The sequence below is a fragment of the Musa acuminata genome, chromosome BXJ3-11, assembly GCF_036884655.1.
Source record: "Musa acuminata AAA Group cultivar baxijiao chromosome BXJ3-11, Cavendish_Baxijiao_AAA, whole genome shotgun sequence".
Lineage (NCBI taxonomy): Eukaryota > Viridiplantae > Streptophyta > Magnoliopsida > Zingiberales > Musaceae > Musa > Musa acuminata.
In genome coordinates, this window is record NC_088359.1 from 26234541 (window position 1) to 26255247 (window position 20707).

General features: G+C 37.6%; 4 protein-coding genes across 4 annotated transcripts; 3 read left to right on the forward strand and 1 right to left on the reverse strand.

Moving 5' to 3' along the window:
- Nucleotides 1-527: 527 nt before the first annotated feature.
- LOC135652471 (small ribosomal subunit protein uS4y-like) lies at nucleotides 528-2997 on the reverse strand. The gene is made up of 3 exons (XM_065173416.1): nucleotides 2844-2997; nucleotides 2270-2651; nucleotides 528-887 (listed from the first exon to the last, which is right to left on the reverse strand). Exons 1-3 carry the CDS (start codon nucleotides 2869-2871, stop codon nucleotides 704-706), a joined length of 594 nt encoding a protein of 197 aa, XP_065029488.1. The 5' UTR covers nucleotides 2872-2997; the 3' UTR covers nucleotides 528-703.
- A 529-nt stretch (nucleotides 2998-3526) lies between these two features.
- Nucleotides 3527-6720, forward strand: LOC103971583 (protein SRC2-like). Its single transcript, XM_009385640.3, has 2 exons — nucleotides 3527-4387; nucleotides 6473-6720. The coding sequence occupies exon 1, from the start codon at nucleotides 3596-3598 to the stop codon at nucleotides 4382-4384; it is 789 nt and encodes a 262-aa protein (XP_009383915.2). The 5' UTR covers nucleotides 3527-3595; the 3' UTR covers nucleotides 4385-4387; nucleotides 6473-6720.
- Nucleotides 6721-12247: 5527 nt separating this feature from the next.
- Nucleotides 12248-12790, forward strand: LOC103971560 (flowering-promoting factor 1-like protein 1). Its single transcript, XM_009385615.3, has one exon. The coding sequence runs from the start codon at nucleotides 12301-12303 to the stop codon at nucleotides 12619-12621; it is 321 nt and encodes a 106-aa protein (XP_009383890.1). The 5' UTR covers nucleotides 12248-12300; the 3' UTR covers nucleotides 12622-12790.
- A 3559-nt stretch (nucleotides 12791-16349) lies between these two features.
- LOC103971561 (heavy metal-associated isoprenylated plant protein 35) lies at nucleotides 16350-17896 on the forward strand. Its single transcript, XM_009385616.3, has 3 exons — nucleotides 16350-16630; nucleotides 16708-16783; nucleotides 16869-17896. The coding sequence occupies exons 1-3, from the start codon at nucleotides 16589-16591 to the stop codon at nucleotides 17666-17668; spliced, it is 918 nt and encodes a 305-aa protein (XP_009383891.2). The 5' UTR covers nucleotides 16350-16588; the 3' UTR covers nucleotides 17669-17896.
- The last annotated feature ends 2811 nt before the right edge of the window (nucleotides 17897-20707 follow it).

The following is a 20707-nucleotide window of genomic DNA, read 5'->3' on the forward strand; positions in this document are numbered from 1 at the left end:
AATTTATTATTAAAATTTTAAAAAATCTAAATAAATTCTATGATCAAGCGTAACTCAATTTAATTTCAATTTTAATTTCATAAAATGACTAAGATGTTATTTTAAAAATAAAACAATAATTAATAAAAGTTTTTCTTTTTTTTTCGAGCCAATCTTATAATTAAGTAGAACTTAATTTAATTTCAAAAATATTTTTTTTGGAAAACGTGATAAAAAAAAAAGCCAAACTTTTTGGAACTAAAATACCCAAGTTCTTAACCCTTAACTGACATCTCAAAATATTTCAATATATATATATGCGATCAAATTTTGAACCCTCTCAATAAACGAATGTTAAATGAATACAATATACCACCGACAATGTAAGTATCACTGAGGTTCTTTGCTAATCCAAATAGCTCGAAGATTTATATAATCCGAAATTTTAAACCATAGAACAAGATGTAACATTTACGTTCAAATATCACGTTAACATCCACAGCATAGTTTCTATGCCAGACAAGTCAGGAGCATGATCAAAACTCGGATGAAATACAATGACCAGACAATACTAATGTGAAAGATCATCACACAAACTCGAAATACTCCTATCAAGGCAGCATATCAAAATATAAAGATAGTTCCAATATCCCAAAATGCAGAAACATAAAAATCATCCATGTGATGATGAACACATGGAAACGAGATAACTAGAGCATATTGCTCATTCCTCATCATCCTCGTCACCGTCTCCTCCGGTTGCCTTCTTTGCGGCGGCTTTCTGATTTTTTCTCTTCACTCTACCGGGTCGGCCTCCACCGAATGGACTGGTAAGTGAGAAATCTATGTGCTTTGCGGAATCAACTCTGACCATGAATGATGCGATGTTCACAACTTGCCTTCCGACTCTGTAATCATGGCCAACTCAACATTTAATTAATAATAGAGTAATTTAAAATAAAGTTAGATTTCACTAGATCTCCATGGAAAATCTGACAGGTACAACTACCATATGAACACTAAAAATCTATTTGACATGACCAAGGTAAAAGAAATAAAGATTATTGTAAAATGGATAGCTTCAATATGGAAGACCAAGAGCTTGTTTCCAGGAACTAAATAATACAATACAGAGTCCAGCATACTACAGCACCTACAGGTAAAACAAATCATAATACAAGACCATCAATGTCAAAGATGCTCTTATCAAACTAGTAAACATTCTAAGAATCACAAATGTCAACATCTAACAGTGATTTTCACAAGCTATATTCGCAAAATAAGTAACACATCCATATGTCAATGGCAGATACTAAAGAAGATAAATATCCATTGTCATTTACCAAATGACAGTTCTTCATGCTAATAGTTGTATTTTAGCACTTCCTCTACCAATATCTCAAAATAAAACAATTATGACAAATAATCCATCTACATGATTAGATTGTAGGTCCAAAACCAAATGCTTGTAAGCAAAACCAAAATAACCCACAAGATAAAAACCATATCATAAGCCAAATGAAAAAACAATAACAACAGAACCCTGAAGTATCTAAAAACTAAACAAAGAAGTAAAATCAGTCAACCTAGAATGTGAGGTCATTTAAGTACCACTATCCTCTCTCTCAATAAAACTACCTAATATACATTCACTACTCAGTGGTAAATAATAAGAGAAAGGAGGAAAAAACATAATTTTAGTATAACTAGAAACATCAGAGCTTCTTGCAGATAATCTTTCATAAGAATGAACTTGGAACTACTTTTGAATTTTCTTAGAGAACAGGAGAATGCATTCACCCTTACAGGTTTAGAATCTTTGCTAAGTGTCTTAGGAATATATTTATTACCCCAACCCCTCAATGAGATACACCTGGGACTTTCATTAGCCAGGTTCACAATGCATTACATTCTACAACAACAATAACTAAGTTCAGGAAATCTCAAATAATTGAAGAATGAAGGAATCATACTCGATTCACATCATCGATAAACTACCTGCTCCATATGTTCTGCCGTGGATATTTTGAACAACAAGAACTACTTGAGCAACCACCGAATTTAGAACGAGAAAAATATAAATAAGTGGCATGAAAAAATAGAAGGAAGGATCCAATCAGCTAACTCAACAGAACACCTTAACAAGTCACGTCTGACTAAAAGTAGAAAGGCAAAAGATCACCGAGAAATGAAATCATGAAAGCACACATACGATAAAAAACAGACCTTTCCGCACAAATATCTCTACAGCATCGGAGCATTAGCAGGCATAATAGTAAAGTTTGATCACCTGATGTGCCGCTGCCTTATCAGGACCCGAGCATGGTGGATGGACTTGGCCATTCCAGACTTGAACACGAGCGTCTGGAGGCGGCGCTCCAGAAAGTTCTCCACGGTGAGGGCAAGGACGTAGTCGAGCTTGTTCTGGCCCTCCTCAAGGAGCCCGTAGCGGTTCATACGGCGGAGCAGGGCCTCTCCCTCAAAGATCCGTCGGGGGTTCTTCTCATCGAGCGTGAGGAGATCCCTGGCCGCGTTCCGGATCCGGCTGAGAGCGTACTGGACCCTCCATAGCTCGCGCTTGCACCGCAGCCCGTACTCCCCGACCAGTTTGAGTTCCGCGTCCAGCCGCTCCTTCTCGTACGGGCGGCGAGGTTTCTTGAACGTCTTGCCATCTACCAAAACAGATCATTCGATAAGGTTTACGACACATAGGCGTCAAAATCAAAAGCCAACATCATAAATCTAAGGGGTAAAAGAAAGATCTTTGGAACACAATAAAACACTAGCTTTCAAGAATCAGACCGAACAACGACAAACCCTAGGGAGAGATCAACCGACTACACAGTGGAGATCGAAGGGCTTACAGTTGCGGTAGAAACTGACGTGAACCATGGCTGGTTCGCGTTCTTCTCTGTCGCCGGCGCAAGCGCGGGTCTCTCACGGAAGAGATGGGAAGAAGAACCCTAAAAGACAGGCGGTGGCTACGGCACGTGCACAGTGAGCCGAGCTCCATGTGGGTCCCTGTTTCTATCAATGGGCTTCTAATGGGCCATTGAAGCCATATTATGGCCCTCGCTAACCAGAGACAACTGGTCGACTAAAATTACAATCCATCTCCCTTCTAATCGTCATCGCTGGTGTGACTTGGAAGTTTGTTGGCTCACCTCCATCGTTGGTTTAACTACGATAATACCCTATACAGAACCAATTCAATTGTACTTCCACGTCAGTTGGCTCACCTCCATCGTTAGTTTAATTACGATAATTCCCTCTACATAACCAATGCAATTTTACTACCACGTCAGTTCCACGTGATGTGGGACCCGGCTAAAACGTAGGGTGCAAATCATGGGTATGTCATTCATGCCGTGACAAGCCAACTGGGCCCCACAAGGAGGTTGAAGGGGTGTTTGAGTAATTTAAACGGTTCGAACGCGCAACAGTAACCATTGGAACTGCTGCCAAATAGGCGACCAAATCGGCGAAACCGTCCCTATAAATATCTCGTTTCTTCGACGCTCTTCTCTCGTTTCCAGATCGGCATCGCTCCTCGTCTACGATTCCCAGCCTCGGGAAGGAAAGAAAGCCTGATTAGAAGTGCCCTTTGAGCTCGGCCATGGCGTGCCGAAAGCTGGAGATCACCTTGGTCTCGGCCAAGGGCCTTAAGGACGTAAACCTTATCTCCAAGATGGCCGTCTACGCTGTGGTCTCCCTCTCCGGAAAACGCCGGGGGCGGCAGCTTACCCCGCCCGACCGCGAGGGTGGTCGCAACCCAACCTGGAACTCCACCATCCGCCTCACCGTCCCCGTCGACGTCGACCTCGCCCGCCACTCCATCCACATCCTTCTCCGCACCAAGCGCGCGCTCCGGGACCGCGACGTCGGCGAGGTCCGCGTCCCACTCTCGGATCTCCTCTCTGGTGCCTGCGGTGGCCCGCCGCCCGTCCAGTTCGTCAGCTACCAGGTCCATAGGGTGACGTCCGGCAAGCCCAACGGCGTCCTCAACTTCTCCTACAAGCCCGGCGAGTGCGTCGCCGCCTTCGCCCTCGTCCCCTCGGCCTCTGCCTATCCGCATCCCTTCATGGCGCACCCCACGGCTCCCGTGATGTTGTACCCAGCAGGAACGAGCTCGGCAGCTTACACAGCGTATGGAGCGGGGCTGCCGTATCCACCGCCAGTGGTGTACCAGCAACTGCCGCCGCTTAGTTATGGACACCCCCTTGTCGGGTACGGATACGGATACTCGCCGGCGAGTTACGGGTACGGGTATGGTGCTGCTCCGCCGCCGGTAGTACAGCCACATAGGAAGAAAATATTGGGAACAGGGCTGCTCGGTGGTGCGCTTGGCGGGCTTCTGGTCGGGGATATGATATCCGACGCTGCTGCCTACGATGCCGGGTTGTAAGAGGTGAGTCTTCGTCCTATTCATTTCTTGGAAAAATAGCGAAGATTTGTAACAAAATAATTTTTTTACATACTTATATTGTTTAAATGATCAATTTAATTGGTTATCAGGTGGAATATTTATCTTTTCTAGTAAACCAATAAAATCATGGATTTATATTGAACTAATCGACCTAAAATGTTCTGAAATTTCTCGACATGGATTTGGAGAAAACAAGTTATGCATGTTATCATTTCGACATCTTTAGAAAATTTCCCATGTTGTAGCAAATTTAGTTTATCTATATGGTTTGAAAACTATAATAAAAATTACATGAGTTCCATTTGTCCCAAACATGAGTGCTAAAAAACAATAGTGATATAACTAACAAAATCCTACTTTGTAAAGGTTTCCCTGTTTTGGCACAAAAGACTAATGATGTGACGAAAGTGACCCCATTGGAAGTACTAGTCATTCAAGCAAACTAGTTTGTTTCTTACCACAAGTGGCCTCGAAAAATTTGTTGCTTACCAATATAATTATTTCAACCTTTATAAGAGTAGGACTTTCATTTATGTCAACAATAATGCACTTGTTTTTTTCTAAGAACAGTATAACACTATACAAAATCAATATTACTAGTCTGAGTTTCTTTTTGTAAGGCAGATCATATGTCTTGTACAATGATTACTGAATGGTAATATGGTGGTATAACCCACAAAATCTTTTTCTCAAGTTTTTTATGATACAAATATCATTCATTTGACAAAAAGAATTCTCAAGGGCACTGTCTTATCTTATAATAATGTTCTTATATTGAGTTTCCTGAAATAAGTATAACATTAGTATCACATAAATATTTTCTGTACATGAGATATCACACAAGACAAAGATGCTGACTTTCAAATAATATTTGAAATACACAGAGGGATAGATATATTAACTTGACTAATTGTATTTAAGCTAAAATTATAAATTAACTTTACAATAATTATAACAGGCCCTTAAAATCTCCAGTAAAACAAAGAGGAAATTACTCCACGTTTATATAGATAAACTCCTAAAGAAGATGTTGTTGAGTTTGGGGCCTCAGATGTTATATGATTGGATTTTTGTATCATTATCGAATGTCTTCTTTCATTGATGGAAGAGGACAACCTAAAAAATACAAAATAAATATAAGAAAGAAAAAAGGCAGATGAAAAGAGGGAAGAAGAAAGTTAAGAACTAGAGAGAAGTTTGTGATACCTCTAAGGCTTTCAATTGTCTTTATTAATTTATAGGCATTTATGCTTATTTATATTCTTACACAATGTAGAAGTGAATAAGGACTCACCATTAAAAGAGTTTATTAATGGAGTATTAATTGCAGACTTCACAAAATTATTTTATAACAAGACCGTAATTCTGAATGCGTGATTTTTAATAATATGATAAATGGTATAACCTATAATATGCTCATATTAGGACTTTAAGATACTAATTTAACTATAAGTAAAGACTTTAGAGACCTTCCAAAAAAGGTTAAAAATATAATGATTGAAAATACTAAGTAAACTCCAAATCCTAATAACTCATGGATGTCCTGCAACAATAGATCACTCCTATTAAGATTAGGAACAGTTCTACTTATGTCTTGAACTGTGTCTTGTTTGAATTGATGTTAATGTGATTTAGTTTTGCTCAAAACATCGTGTTTCAATATTGTCATGGTGCACCTGGTTTCCATCCTTGTTGCTATGCTCCAAGCCAGTTGGCCCAGTAGCTTGCAGCATGAAATGGTGGTAGAGAAATAAGAACTAAAAGAGGAGAGCTGATTTGAGTATACTAGTGGACCAAGACTGCACAAATGTAATGATGTCATGTTGTTGAACCAAATGACTTGACATATCATCAGCTAGTTATAACTAGCTTCTAGATCATCAAGACAATATACCAACTTAGCAGCATCATCAGCAAGGCCTTAACATCATAAAAAATAAGATTCGGATAACAATCCATTGCAGGTCTTGCTCTTTAAAAGGAGAACTCAACTGAAAATTGTTTAGTCTCTTCTCTCTTTAAACTTTTGGTGCACTGGCTCTCTCTTTAAACTCATTTATTTTACAGGATTCATCTTCAAGTGTCCTCAGCCTTTCACAGAGCACCTCGATGGCTCGGTCCAACTCTACGATGCCTTGGTTTTCCATATTGTTCACCTCAGCAAGAAAGCTTATGCTGGCTCAACTTAGCAAGATGACCAAATCTGACTTCATCTTGGGGCGGAAAGAAGTATCTAGTTAGTTATATTATGCAAGAAATAATGGGTTGCACTATTATCATTTAATGATGAGTCCATGCCTGTGTTTTATTGTCTATGAGATGTTTTCATGGTAAGTGGCAGAGGAGGAGGTTGTGACAAGGCAATGAAAAGAACACGAGTAAAAAGGGCAAAAATATAGATGGATTCTATCTGAATTTGGAATCCCAGGAGTATATGATACCATAATGTAAAAAATAATAATAATAATCTTGCTGTGCTAGATGATGGTTGTAGAATTATCATGGTTCTCTCACTGAATGATTGCTGATTGACTACACAACTTTGATCCGGTCATGATGTATTTTTCTGCATCTTTCTTGGTGTCATAATCTACCCTAAACTAATTCTGTTCCAATTTACCTTGTATGAGTTGTGAAATGGAACCATTACTAGTTCCAACTCTGAATTCAAATTCTGTCATTCCACTGCCTCTCCTTGGTCATGTCATAATCTCCACCATGCTATTATGGTTACTACTGCTGCTGGATTTCTGTTGAGTAATAATTCTCTGCTGCTGTTTGGCTCAGGCATAGTTGAGTTATTTAGACTATTAAGATGAAATTGGTTTTGACTTCTCCCTTTGGATCATCTACTTAATCCCGGACACTCGAAACCTTTCAGATTAAGTGCTTAAACTATTACATATTACCCTTGAATGATTGCTGTTATAGATCTACCTAGGTTGGAGATAGATATGATTGCATTCAAGTGGACCTTCAGTGTTAATGTTAATCTAATAATTGGCCGGTTTAATTTTTGGCTTAAGGTTCTAATGGAATAGTAATTTCATGCTTAGTGGCTTTATCTATTGTTCAATTGTCTTGACCAAGATTTCAAATTTCAATGCAGTGTCGATGATGATCTTTGGGCGAACCGGTATAATTACAGTGTGAATTGGTATAACCCCATGCGAGTCGATACAATTTGACGGGAAGAGGAGAAAAGAATTGAAAGAAAGAGAGGAGGCATAGGTTGAAGAAGAAAGTAGAGGTGGCAATGTGGTAGAAATAGGAGAAGAGGAAGAAGGAGAGGAGATAAAAAAAAGTTACCTATCATCATCTTAATCTAAGATGGTAGATTTATCATTCATATTGAAGAATACTATCATATGATAAACCTATTCTCTAATTTGTTATATATATTAATATTTTTTCTAAATTCTTATAAATCTTAATTCTAGTAAATGATGCCATTTTTCTTCTTTAATATTAAACGAGGCTAATTATATATTACCTCTTATAATTAGTTATCTTTAGCATTTGAGTCCTTATACTTTAAAAAAGTTATATTAGCATCCTTATAGTTATAAAAGTGAAACATTTAGTTCTATTTATCATAACAATGTTAATTTTATTAATAAAAATATAAAAATAAAAGATAAAAAAATAATTTTAACGTTCCAATTAGTGGTGACGAACGACGTCGATAATAGCGAATAGAGTCAGTGGTGTGATGATGTCACTAGAGATCACGGGTGATTGTTATGGATGAATAGAGCAACAATGAGAGGTGAAAGTCGCTTTGCATTTGCATTGATACTTATATAGTTACCGAGCGATGAAAGGGATGCTGATGTAAATGTCGAGCGGCACCGCTTTACATCTACGCTGGTATTGATGTAGCTATCGAGTGATATAGCTCGGCATCGTATCATCGACCCTTTTATCGTTTGATAATTGTGTTGACGTCGACGAAGATGCAGAGCAACAAAATGGTCGCTCAACATTTACATCAACACTGACATAGATGTAGAGAGGCATCGCTTGGCAATTGCATCGGTACTAACGCAGATGTAAAGAGGCCCTCACCTCTCGTTATCATTTTTCTCATCCACAACAGCCACCTACGACCCCCAATAACACTGTCGTCCACTACTATTGACATTATCTGTCAACACCAATTGGAACATCAAAATTACTTTTTTATTTTTTATTTTTATTAGTAAAATCAAGTAAATAGACCTAACTATTTTACTTTCTTAATTATAAGTTTGTCAATATAATTTTTTTAAAATATAGAGACTAAAATACTAAAAAGTAACTAACTATCATAGCACTACTCTGGTACCATCTCTTTCATTCTCTTTGGACCTTACTACTAGAAAATAATCTAATGACTTGAAAAGCATATGAATCATCATCATCTCTCACAAATATGGGACCTAAAGGATTTTCCCAAATGTATCTAAATTCTAATTACCCATTATGTTGAATATTCACCAAATAAATGTTAAATGATGAATATTGGAGCTGAGGAGGGTTAATATAAATAGTTTTTTAATAAATATAGAAGTTATGTTCGTGGCCTAATCGCTACTCACTCACTCTTATGTTATATAGAAGCAATTTTACTATTGTTCTCCATTTATAGAATAATAATAATAATATTATTATTATTATTATTATTTATTACTATTATTATCATCATCTTATTCTAAACGTAAATAATAAAGAAAAGAAAATTATTAAAAAGTACAGCCGACAGTGCATGTTCCTATCAGGCATTAGAAGCTTATGGATTCTTCTTTGGTAACTAAATGGGATGGAATAAATCCTCCTTCCTTAAAATATGTTGCAACTTTACAATCTACTTTAACCATTTTGACGAAGGAATCGATCCAACATTCCCCATCGACTTTATTCTCAGATTATTAATATTTCAATCTCATCCATATCGCCTTTGACAACCATCGTTGGAGGATTTAATGCAAAGATTAGAAGAAAACCATGCTCTATCTAGTTGGTGAATCTTGATGTTTAAGCTTTGCATCATTGGTGGCGAAGTTATTGGAGCATAAATCCAATCCATGGAGGGAATTGGATGGCAATTGACGTTTATAGTTGAACATGCATGAGTGACAAAATTGACAATTTAAAATAGTTCATGAGGACCAATCACTTGCGTAAAACAAAAAGGAATCACATTCTTAGATTAAAAATGCGAAGTATCTTTTGATATTAAAGTAAATGTAGTCCTTTCAAAATAGAACACATGATAGTGGTTAGATCATGCTAAAAAGGCTTTGTACGGTTTTGTTGTAGTTGGATAAAAGAATTTATCCATTGAGCTTAAATATTTCTTCCTCTCTTCAATTAATTAATTAAGGGTAACACTTGGATAACTACTAAGAACTCTTTGGACTTATGAAAGTAAGTCATGAACTATTGAATTCAGGAAAGATGGATAATATTGACTTCAAAAGTGAGCCATGATAGTACTACTAAAAGTAATTTATGTGCCACATTTTGCTTCACTATTTTTTTTACTTGAAATTAAACATTATACCTATAACATCGTTAGTTTAGTCTCACGTCATATGTTGAAGGCATTTAAATTAATTTATAGGAGCCACATGAGTGCAAGATCATATGAAAAGATGGTTTAGATTCAATAAATTAATGAGTTAGTTATCCTATCCAATCGGATATTAATAATAATTTAAAGCCGATTTGATAGGTGAAGAGTTAGAATATAAAAAGAATAATATATAAAAGAATAATGTATGAATGAGATGAGAATAATTTAAAGCCGATTTGATAGGGAAAGAGTTAAAGAGTATAAAAGAATAATGTATGAATGAGAGGAGTGTATTCTATCGAGCCCATGAAAAGAAGAATATGATTGAAAGTACAACTCAGATGAAGATTATAATGTAAATAAAATCATTAGTATCATTGTCAAATCTCCATATCACACACATATATATATTTCTTCTACAATATCTAAAACGTATTATGCAATTTATTTGTAGGAACATTTGTCAAACAAATTTGATTGGTAAATTACTTGAAGTTTATTATGACTTCACATATATCAAGATTTTAATGTATCGCATACAAAAAAAAAAAGAAGGGAATCATCAATATTTTTTAGTAATTCCAGAGAAACTAAGAAAAACATATTTTTTATATGAGAAGATATACAAAAGTTTTGAGTCTAGATTAATTAGATTAATCTCATATTTATGTAAGCAAAAGGTATAAAAATTTTATATGTCATTTTTAGATCTATATTTTATTATATTTTTAGCATTGTGAAAATGTATAAAGGGTTTTTTTTTCTCTACATATTATTTTTTATAATAAAAATTATAATTTCTCAGCATTATTTATTTATTTATTTATTTTGGTGTTGCTTTTAGATTTGTGTTTTATTTTTGTTAATCCTATATCAGACTCCATAATTTCTTCCCACCACACTCTGACAATGCAAGATGAAGTCAAGAGAGTGTACCCATAATGATCATGACAGGAACCCTACATCTCAGATCTTCTTGTCACCGAGTGGCAGCATTCAGCACACACACACACTCTCCTGCAAAGCAGTGCAGCAGAAGCAAGAAGGAAAGCTGGAGAAGGAAGAAAAAGGCAGAGTCACATGTGCACACACACACACTCTCCTCCTGCAAAGCAGTGAAGCAGAAGCAAGAAGGAAAGCTGGAGAAGGAAGAAAGAGGGAGAGTCAAAAGGTCAAACTAGTTTGGCAGGTTTGGCCACATAAGCTGGCAAGTGTTATGAGTCCACCACATAAAAAGAGTCCAAAGAATCTGCTTTCCTCCTCCACCTAACCCCACATGCTGAACCAAAGGCTCAGAGACACAAAACAAGTATCTAATACTGCTTATGTTTTCTTCTTGGAATAGGAGACCACAAAATTGTTAGACAATGGTCAAAAAGAAAGAAAGAAAAGTTGGGGGTGATCTTGATGTCTTTAGGAATCTTAAACATGACTACAACTCTCATTAACAGGTAGCTACATCATGTCTCTTTCCTCATGGTTATGAGCTGTTTTCTAGAAGGGATAATAAAAATTGACCATGCATCATGACATTTTGACCAAAAACAAAAAAAAAACCCTAAATACATGCTTGGACAAAGTTTTGCATGTTTAAAATTTTACATCTATATTATGATATAGGGCTTTTGATCTAGTGGTTGGTGTATATAACATACATTGTAAGTCATATAATAATGAAAAAGATGAAATGATATCTAGTCATCATCAACCCCCTCCTGATTAGTGGAAAATTAATAATAGGAGAAGAGAGAATAAATAATTAATAATACATTTTTTTGTTGTATGTTCAAATATTTGATCTTTAAATTATACTCCAATTTTCATATTATTTTTTTTATCCATTTCTTCCAGAGTTCAACAAGCACCCATTTGAACTTCAAAAAAAAAAAAGAAAAAAGAAAATCCTGTATCAAAATTCAAACAACTTATCATAATATCAAAGAAACAAGAACTAAGCATAGTTGATGAAATAATAACAAGGAAGCCAGTAGACCAATAAAAATGAAGAAGGGAATCCTCATAAATTATTTACTAAGAAGTTGGAGATGTATGAGGTAAATTTAATGCATAGGCAAAAAATTTATTATGTGGAATAACATGTGAATTTAATAGATAGACCAAAAATATAGTAAGTGGCATAACATGTAAAGTAGCAATTAGCTATCAATGTACTTTCCTCCAAAGACCCCACGTGACTATTTCGTTTTTCCCTCGTTGCCAAATTCATGTAATCCAAACTCCGTCTTTAAATACGCCTCATCGGCACACTCCCTCTCTCCCATCCCACTCCTCTCTCTCTCTCTCTCTCTCTCTCTCTCTCTCTCTCTCTCCCTGTGTTATGGCTGGGGTTTGGGTGTTCAAGAATGGGGTGGTGCGGCTGGTGGAGAACCCGGGAGACGAGCAGGCGTCGACCGTTCGACGAAAGGCGCTGCTGCACACGCCCACCAACGAGGTGATCACCTCCTACGCGACGCTGGAGCGGGAGCTGCTGGGGCTGGGGTGGGAGCGCTACTACGAGGAACCCGACCTCCTCCAGTTTCACAAGCGCTCCTCCATCGACCTCATCTCCCTCCCCAAGGACTTCTCCCGCTTCAAGTCCATCCACATGTACGACATCGTCGTCAAGAACCGCCACTCCTTCAAGGTCATCGACCTGTAGTCTGCCTGCATGCACACCCAACCCTACTCCTACTTTTGAATAGCGTGTACTTTTCCTTCCTTTTTTTTTTCTCTTGCCGGTTTCCGATATATCCTGTGAGTGACAGTGTGGTACGAGCCATGTATACATTATATATGTGATATATATATATACACCGTGATTTGAGTTCTGAGAGGTTCATCAGTAACATGACCGCATTACACAGATAGAGGAAGCAATAACATCATCCACATCTGCTAGGCTAGTGATGTGAGAGAGCATGCAGAAGGCTGTGTTGACGGAGAGAAAGCGATGGCAACTCGTCGGTGGGGGATAGCACGTGTGGTGGAGGAGGGCATCGGAATGCCTCAAGGATGTCACCCCATGCGTGAACTAAGCAGCGGGAGAATCGATTCATGTCGATCTCCGAGATGGCAGAGAAGAAATATGTCGACCTATTCCGTTGACCGATCGATCGCACAGATCATGTGGAACTAATGCGAACGATGCAATCAGAAGATAATTCATGTGAAGTAGAGCTGCGCGTTCGCTCGTTCGTCCCCCCAAGACAGCTAAAATGGCTCGTCCTTCTCATGCTTTTGGCGATGCCCCGTTGCTTTCGATCGTCGACAAGACGCTCAAATTCCCCACGAGGAGTGCAAGCGCATTAGCAATTATTCGCCTAAAAGTTGCAGACAACGAACAACAAGATCGGATGACCGCCGTAGCGTACGCTTCGTCACGTCATGAAAGCAGCGGCAGCAGCCAACCCAGCAGATTCTGATGTTGAATTCTACTCCCTCTCTTCTTCGGCATCTTCCTAAGGTCCAATCTTTTATTAAATTTTCAGAGTATTTTCTCTCTCTATCTCTCTCTCTCTCTCTCTCTCTTATTGTCGTCCTGTGATCTCCGAGTCGTCCATATGGCCTTCGGCTATCGTCCTTTCTTTAGATTCTGACAAGAAATAATGGTTCGATAATTTAGTCTCACATCCAAAACGAAAGTTGACTGACACTTTAATTCGCTTCTAACAGGTTGATGTGATTAGTGTATGTATTATTTAAGTATTTCTCGATCTCAACAAGTTAATAAGTTAATGAAATCGTGATAAAACTAATATCTTAAAGGAAAACTTTGAACCCATCATTAAGCCAATATCTATGGGTAAAATATATTATATGATGTTTCGAATATTCGATCATCGACAAGCTGTTGGTATAGTATATCATCACAAAATCGATGTTTTTACGAATGATAAGTAAATGTCTGTGATGTAAAATCTAGAATTTAAATTTTGGTAAGTGAACCTAATAAACAGTAAGATATAAAATCTATCATATATTGTTTCGAATATTTAATTCGTAGTAAGTGGGACTAATAGACGGTATTATTAGATGCCTGATAAAATAAATAATCATGTGGATACAAATCATTTTGTGATAGGAGCCCAAATGAGATAGTGAAAAATTAGATGGGTCACAACAAATACACAACAATTCTCTTAATATGTTAATTCATTTAGTTATCTACCTATCTAAAACTTCATTTATTTTATTCTATTTTGTCACATTTAGTCTCTCTCTAAGGTGATGAAATAAGTTTGAGAATAATCTATGAATCAATTAACAATTGGCTAAAAAGAGAGTGAGATAGGAAAAGAAAATAATGGATTTAATAGCCCAAGCCCAACCCTAGAGGACCAAAAAGAAGCACCAAAGCAAAGGAGGCTCATATGAATCTTCCTCAAAGGTAGAAGAACACACAATCTATTGTATTAGTAAGGGCTGTTTATTTTTCTTGTGTGTGACCTCTTTATCCAACATCTCATGTAGAGAGTCTTGAGGTAACCAAGAAAACACACAATCCAAGAAGATATGCAGCGCTAGACTTGGATTCATGTGATTAAGAATGTGGCTAAATCATCCTAAGCTAAAACAAATCTCCCCTAACATCATAGTCTTCGTTCGGTAGCATCGATCGACAAATGTGCAAAGGCAAGAAGATATCCTCGATTTTTAATTTGTTGTAATGTTGATATGGTCAGAATATGATGATCATGTTTTAATTCTTAATCTCGAATTGATCAATTCATTCTTTTCTTAATTTGACACAATCAATTCTCGGTGACAACCCTAATTCTCCAATTTGAAGTCTTGGAGGAAACTTCTTGTGCTCAGGAGAAACCTTACAAGCATGGATGTGGTGGGTGTCTGTCACCTGTTTGATGAAAAGTCCAGACGGTTCAGTTCTTGGACAAAGAAATCCATTCAACTCGCAGTCTTACAAAACACGCAGTAGACTTTGTATCCAACGCTGACCACGAGAGAATCTTTGTCTTTCTTGCAGCCTTTGCCCACTGGAGACAGCCAACTCATCCTTTTGGCCAGGAAAACAAGCTTTAAACCCCACACACCCAGTCTTCGTAATGTGTGATCCTCTGTGTCGTCGTATAGCTTTCACTTTGTCTTTTGTTTTCCTGCGTTCCAATTGATGCCAATAAGTAGGGCAAAGTTGAGCAATTATTTTCCACATGAAGCCGAGCTTTTTCCGGTGAACCGAAAGGTTGCAGAGAAGTTGTGGAAATTCCAACTGGCGAACGCTCCGCTTGCTTTGTCTTCAGCCATTCATCCGCACAAGGAAGGCTGCATCAAATGTCTCTCTGCCTCTTGAAGAAGATAAACAGTAAGAGAGAAGAAGAAGAAGAAGAGATTTTTATGGATTCAGACCCCCACCAAGCAACTGGTGTAAGACATGACCTTCATGTGCATGTCTGTAGTTGGTGGCATCATCTGCAGCATGACTGTTGTTCTTAATAATGACCAGTCCAATTCCATCTCTTTCTCGGTCTCTATTAAAGTAGCTTTTATGAGAATAATTACGTGATCATGGTGGAGATATGACATTGAATTCTAAGCCGAGATATTTCATGAGATCAATATTTTTGGTAACTAAGGTAGACTTCTTGACTTAAAAGAGTCTACCGTGGGTCAATGTTGCCTTGGGTTTGGTCCGAGTCAACCATAGAATCTTGACATCAAGTAGATCTATTATTAATGATTTATGTCTATTAGGTTAATACATCAGTTATCCTATGTATAAAAAATATCATAACTTAGTGATAGGTTTGTATCAATCATCTTATCACATCAGACTAAATTATAATAAAATGATATTAAATCATCTAAGCTAATGGCGATCCTTTTATATGTCAGTCGTAAGACTGTATCGGGTGGACCTGATGAAATATCAACAATCATCTGACAAAAATAATATGATTGAGTCAATAATTTTAGTTAATGTCAATGTCGAGCGAATAAAATTGAGCTGTCGATCAAACAGAGGATAGATAATATGTCAGTTTTGTAAGAATGATGTGTCGATCGAGTGATAATAAAATATCAACAATCATCCACGTGTCGCAATCGCTGTATAAATGATCAATCAAATTTGCTTTGATATCTAGATTTTCCACTTACGAGAGCCACATGATTGCAAAAGAATGAAATATGGGTAACCTTCTCTCTCTCTCTCTCTCTCTCTCTAAAGCTGAAGATTGTTCAACCAAAGTTGTCTCCTCCTCACAGTCCACCAAAACATGGCCACTTCAGCACAAGCCAGAGCAATAATCTTTACTATCAGGGGTCCACGACACACTCCATCTCACAGTCCACCAACACAAACTCAATCCACTGCACTGCCACTTGAGCACAAACACACTGGAAAGCTTTCTTATCAGGAGTCCACAAGCCAATCTAATCTAAAACAGGAGCCACTTGCCACTCCAACCTCTCTCTCTCTCTCTCTCTCTCTACAAAGCCAAGTGTGCACACCACAGCAATGTCGCACCGTCACTAGCCACCAAGAGAGACCTCATCCCACAGCAATCAAAACACACGGCACTTCCTCCCTCATCATCTCTCCTCTCTTTTGAGTCTTCTTATCTCTCCTTAGCCTTCTTCCAACCACTGCATCATTCTCTACAAGCTTCATGGCATCAGGAGAAGAAGCTTCAGAATCTCTCAAATGCATGGTATTAATTACTGAATCATGCTATTTTTCTTTCTGCCTTCAAATCTTGATGCTCGAATGATGTATTTTGTGGCTCAGACTTGGGTGTTAAAGGTCTCCATCCACTGCGAAGGATGCAAGAAGAAGGTGCATAAAATCCTTAAAGGCATTCCAGGTAACATCATGCCAAAGCCATAACATTCTTCTCTTTTCCTTTGTTTGTCTGATAAGGTTAATCGTCTTCTTCTTCGTCTTTTCAGGTGTTTATGATACGGAGATTGACGCAAGACAGAACAAAGTCACGGTTAAGGCCAGTGTTGACGCTGATACACTCATAAGGAAGCTCGACAAGTCCGGGAAGCGCGCCGAGCTGTGGCCGGAGAGGAAACACAGCAATCAACAGCCCAGCAATGGCGACACCAGCAATAGAAAAGAGAGCAAACAAGTCCCTAAACACAAGGAGCCATCGGTGAGCTCTGAGAAGAAACCAATCCTCTCCGAGAGGAGCCCTGCTGCTGCTGCCACCGTCGCTCCCGCTGCCAAACCACCTGAAGCTGACCAAAGAGAAGCTCAAGCCAAACCCCCAAAAGACTCATCACAAACCAATAGGGTAACTGAGGAAAGCGCCATAAAAGATCCCCAAACTTCCGATGCAACGAAGACCGACATCTCCACCAAACAGCACGATAATTCCGCCGCCGCAGCTGCTGCATCCGCCGGCGGAGATCCGAGTTCCCATAGCGGTGGCGGCAAGAAGAAAGGCAAGAAGGCTCAGAAAGAGGGCTCCGCGGACTTGGGACACATGCCCTCTTATCCGATGTACCCGCCACCCCCGGCGTACGTGACGAGCTACAACATGGCGCAACCGAGCTTCAGTCAGGCCTACTACGCCCCCCCAGTGCCGCCCGCTTCGCAGGGCTATGTTTACATGCCACATCCACCTCCGCCAGAGTCGTACTACAGTTATCCGGAACCGAGCTCACTGGCATCGACGCAGCCATCGCCGCCTCACGACAGCATGTTCAACGACGAGAACCCCAACGCTTGTAATCTTATGTGATCGGAGCCGCCGGCAGACGACCGTCGGAATCTGGAAGCCTTCATAGTATATCCTCTCCTTCGTTTAGTCAGTTCGTAGGTGTTCGACGAATCTACCTGAGCTTGTACCACTCGTACGAGTGAAGTACTCTTGCATCAGCCGAGATGTGTTCTCCTTCTTCACATACTCTTCTGCAGTAACATGTTTCTCGTGTAATTAATACTACTGTGATCACTTGTTCAAGCTTAAGACCAAGCTCGGTTGCCATTTGTGTTCTGGTTAATTGCAGGTGTTACGACTGACCATCTTTCATATCTAACAGTAGTGTATGACAAAGCTGACCATAGTGGACTGTGGGCGTTTGAGCCCATGTCAACTTCACCTTCACTGACGAAACGGAAACAGCAGCAGCAGCAGCAGCTGGGTTGGTGGAACATGGGAGGACTTACTGCGGAAATAGGACGAACAGGTTGGCTGCATTCTCGGGGTGTTAGTTGCAAGCCTTTCCTGCACTAGTGTTGGATTATTCTAAGTAGATCAATGGATACTGAAGCCTAAAGTTATGTTGGGAAGGGGTTAAACTATCAACCTAATATTATGACACCCACAGACTGTGATCAAGGCCATGCTTTTGATTATTTTAGAGAAGTGCTCATGAGAGAGGATAATGTTGATGGTGCAACAGCTTGCATCAGGCAGCTCCACATGGGGCAGTGCTCATTTCAACAGAGCTCTCAATTATTGAAAGTTTTGCCATCTGCAAGAAGGACAACACCATTGGCATCAATAATGTCACCAAGGCTAATGCTTATTGCACTCACCTGTGCCATCTCCAGGTCCATAATTGGTGCATGACCTTGGACTCCACTTGCCATTGATATCAGTCTCTATCTCTCTCTCTCTCTCTAATTGAAGGATGAGTGGGCACTGTTTGCTTTAGAACAGTGATCATATTTGTCCAGCTAATGATGGTGGTGTTGATTGCTTTCTGGGAAAAAGGAGGCCAAGGAAACATGCAGGAAAATGTCATCTTATGTTAGGGGGCTGCATCAGATGTGAGTAGGTATCTTAACTGGGAAGCAAATCATGTGGTCTGTCTCTACAGCACAGCACTTCTTCTCCTTTGGAGCTCATGTGGGGTGCATGCAAATGATGTTAATACAGGTCATTTGCCATTACAGCTAAAACTATCTTGTTTCCAGTTATTTTCCTGGAGTTGGTCTTGTAGTGTAGATTGGACAATAGCTTAATGATGTAAGAGGAATCAGCCACTGTTAGGAACCTGTTTAATATGGTATGGAATGTGGAGTTCTTCTAAGAATGTATGGAGTAGAGGAGGAGGAAATGGGTGACTTTGGACTGTCGTTGGATTCGGTCATCGACTTGATTGCACGCAATCAAACTTCCCCATTTGCAAGAAGAAGATCGACCATGACATTGAAGGCTCTTCGTTAGTGTCATGACGATGGAATCGGTAGTTGAATCGAAAGGAATGCTTGACCTTCCATTTCCACATAAGCTAACAAGTCCAATTCAAATCCATCTTTTGGTTTTGCCAACCAATCTCCACTGTACCTTCATCTTTAGTTGATAAATAGTTTAATATTTTAAAACTAATATCATCATAGATAAGAAATCCTAATACAAGAAAAAAAAATTTAATTCCTAATAATCAAGATTTGATTATCCTTTAAATATCTTATGTTTCTTTGGATTTTGATGAATGAAAATGACAAGTTGTGATGAATATATAAGAGGATATATAATGCTTATTTGAGGATCTATGTAAGAGGATATATAATGCTTAGCAGAAATAACTAAAGATCTCATAATTGACTAAATTCTATCTATCTAACCACATTAATCTTGTATTTTTTTTTGTGTATCTATCAAACCACATTGATTGCTAATCTTGTATCGAACCACATTAAAATTTTCTTTCCCTCAGCAAGAAGTGGATTAACAAGTATATTAGGATTCTTAGACTAAGTGTCCCAATATAATAAGAAATCATAATATAAAAGGAGTTCTTAATCAAGGAAAAACCCTATAGTAAATAGGATTTGATTATTCTATAAATATCCTATGTATCTCTGGATTTTGATAGGGGAGAGTACGATGTAAGGAATATTTTTAGTATTCTTAGTTTCTCTCTAGGGTTTCTAGAGAGGGTAAAATATATATATATATATATATATATATATATATATATATATATATATATATATTTATAATTTATATAAGAGTATCTATAAGAAAGTCATACTTGTGTCTATTCTTTCTCTAGGATCTCTAGTATTTATCTATAGATGTAAGTGGAATTTATTGAACTATGTCAAATCTTGTGTCTATTTTTTGATATATTATTTGATTATTTATCTCCATGGTTCTCTTTTTGATTTTTGTTTATTTTTCTCTCCCTCTTTAAAAATGATACAAGAGCTCAAAGAGCTCAAAGTCAGATATTAACAAGAATAAATAAAATTTCTAGTCAAGAAGCATAAAGTGAATAAATTACTTGAGAGATATTATTGAGATTAATAAATATTTTAAAAATTCTGAAACTAATATTCTAATGAGACAATGAATCCTAATACAAGAAAAAATCAAAGAAAATCATAATAATTAAGGTTTGGTTCATCTATTAATATCTTATATATCCCTCGATTTTAATAAAAAGAGAATAAGATATAAAAATATTTTTTTGTGCATCTCGACTTCTCTTTATGGTATCAAGAGAAGATACACTCTTTTAAATAGTATTATATATATATATATATATATATATATATATATATATATATATATATATATATATATATATATATATGTATGTATATTAAGTGCCAAGATAACTCAAGATTTTATAATTGATCTCACATGATAAAAGATTTAATTTTTCTCATAAATATATATATATATATATATATATATATATATATATATATATATATATATATATATATATATATATATATATAGAAGTTCTCAAACCATATTAAATTTTGTATCAATTTTTAATATATTATTTAATTATTAATTATTATATTTTAAATTATC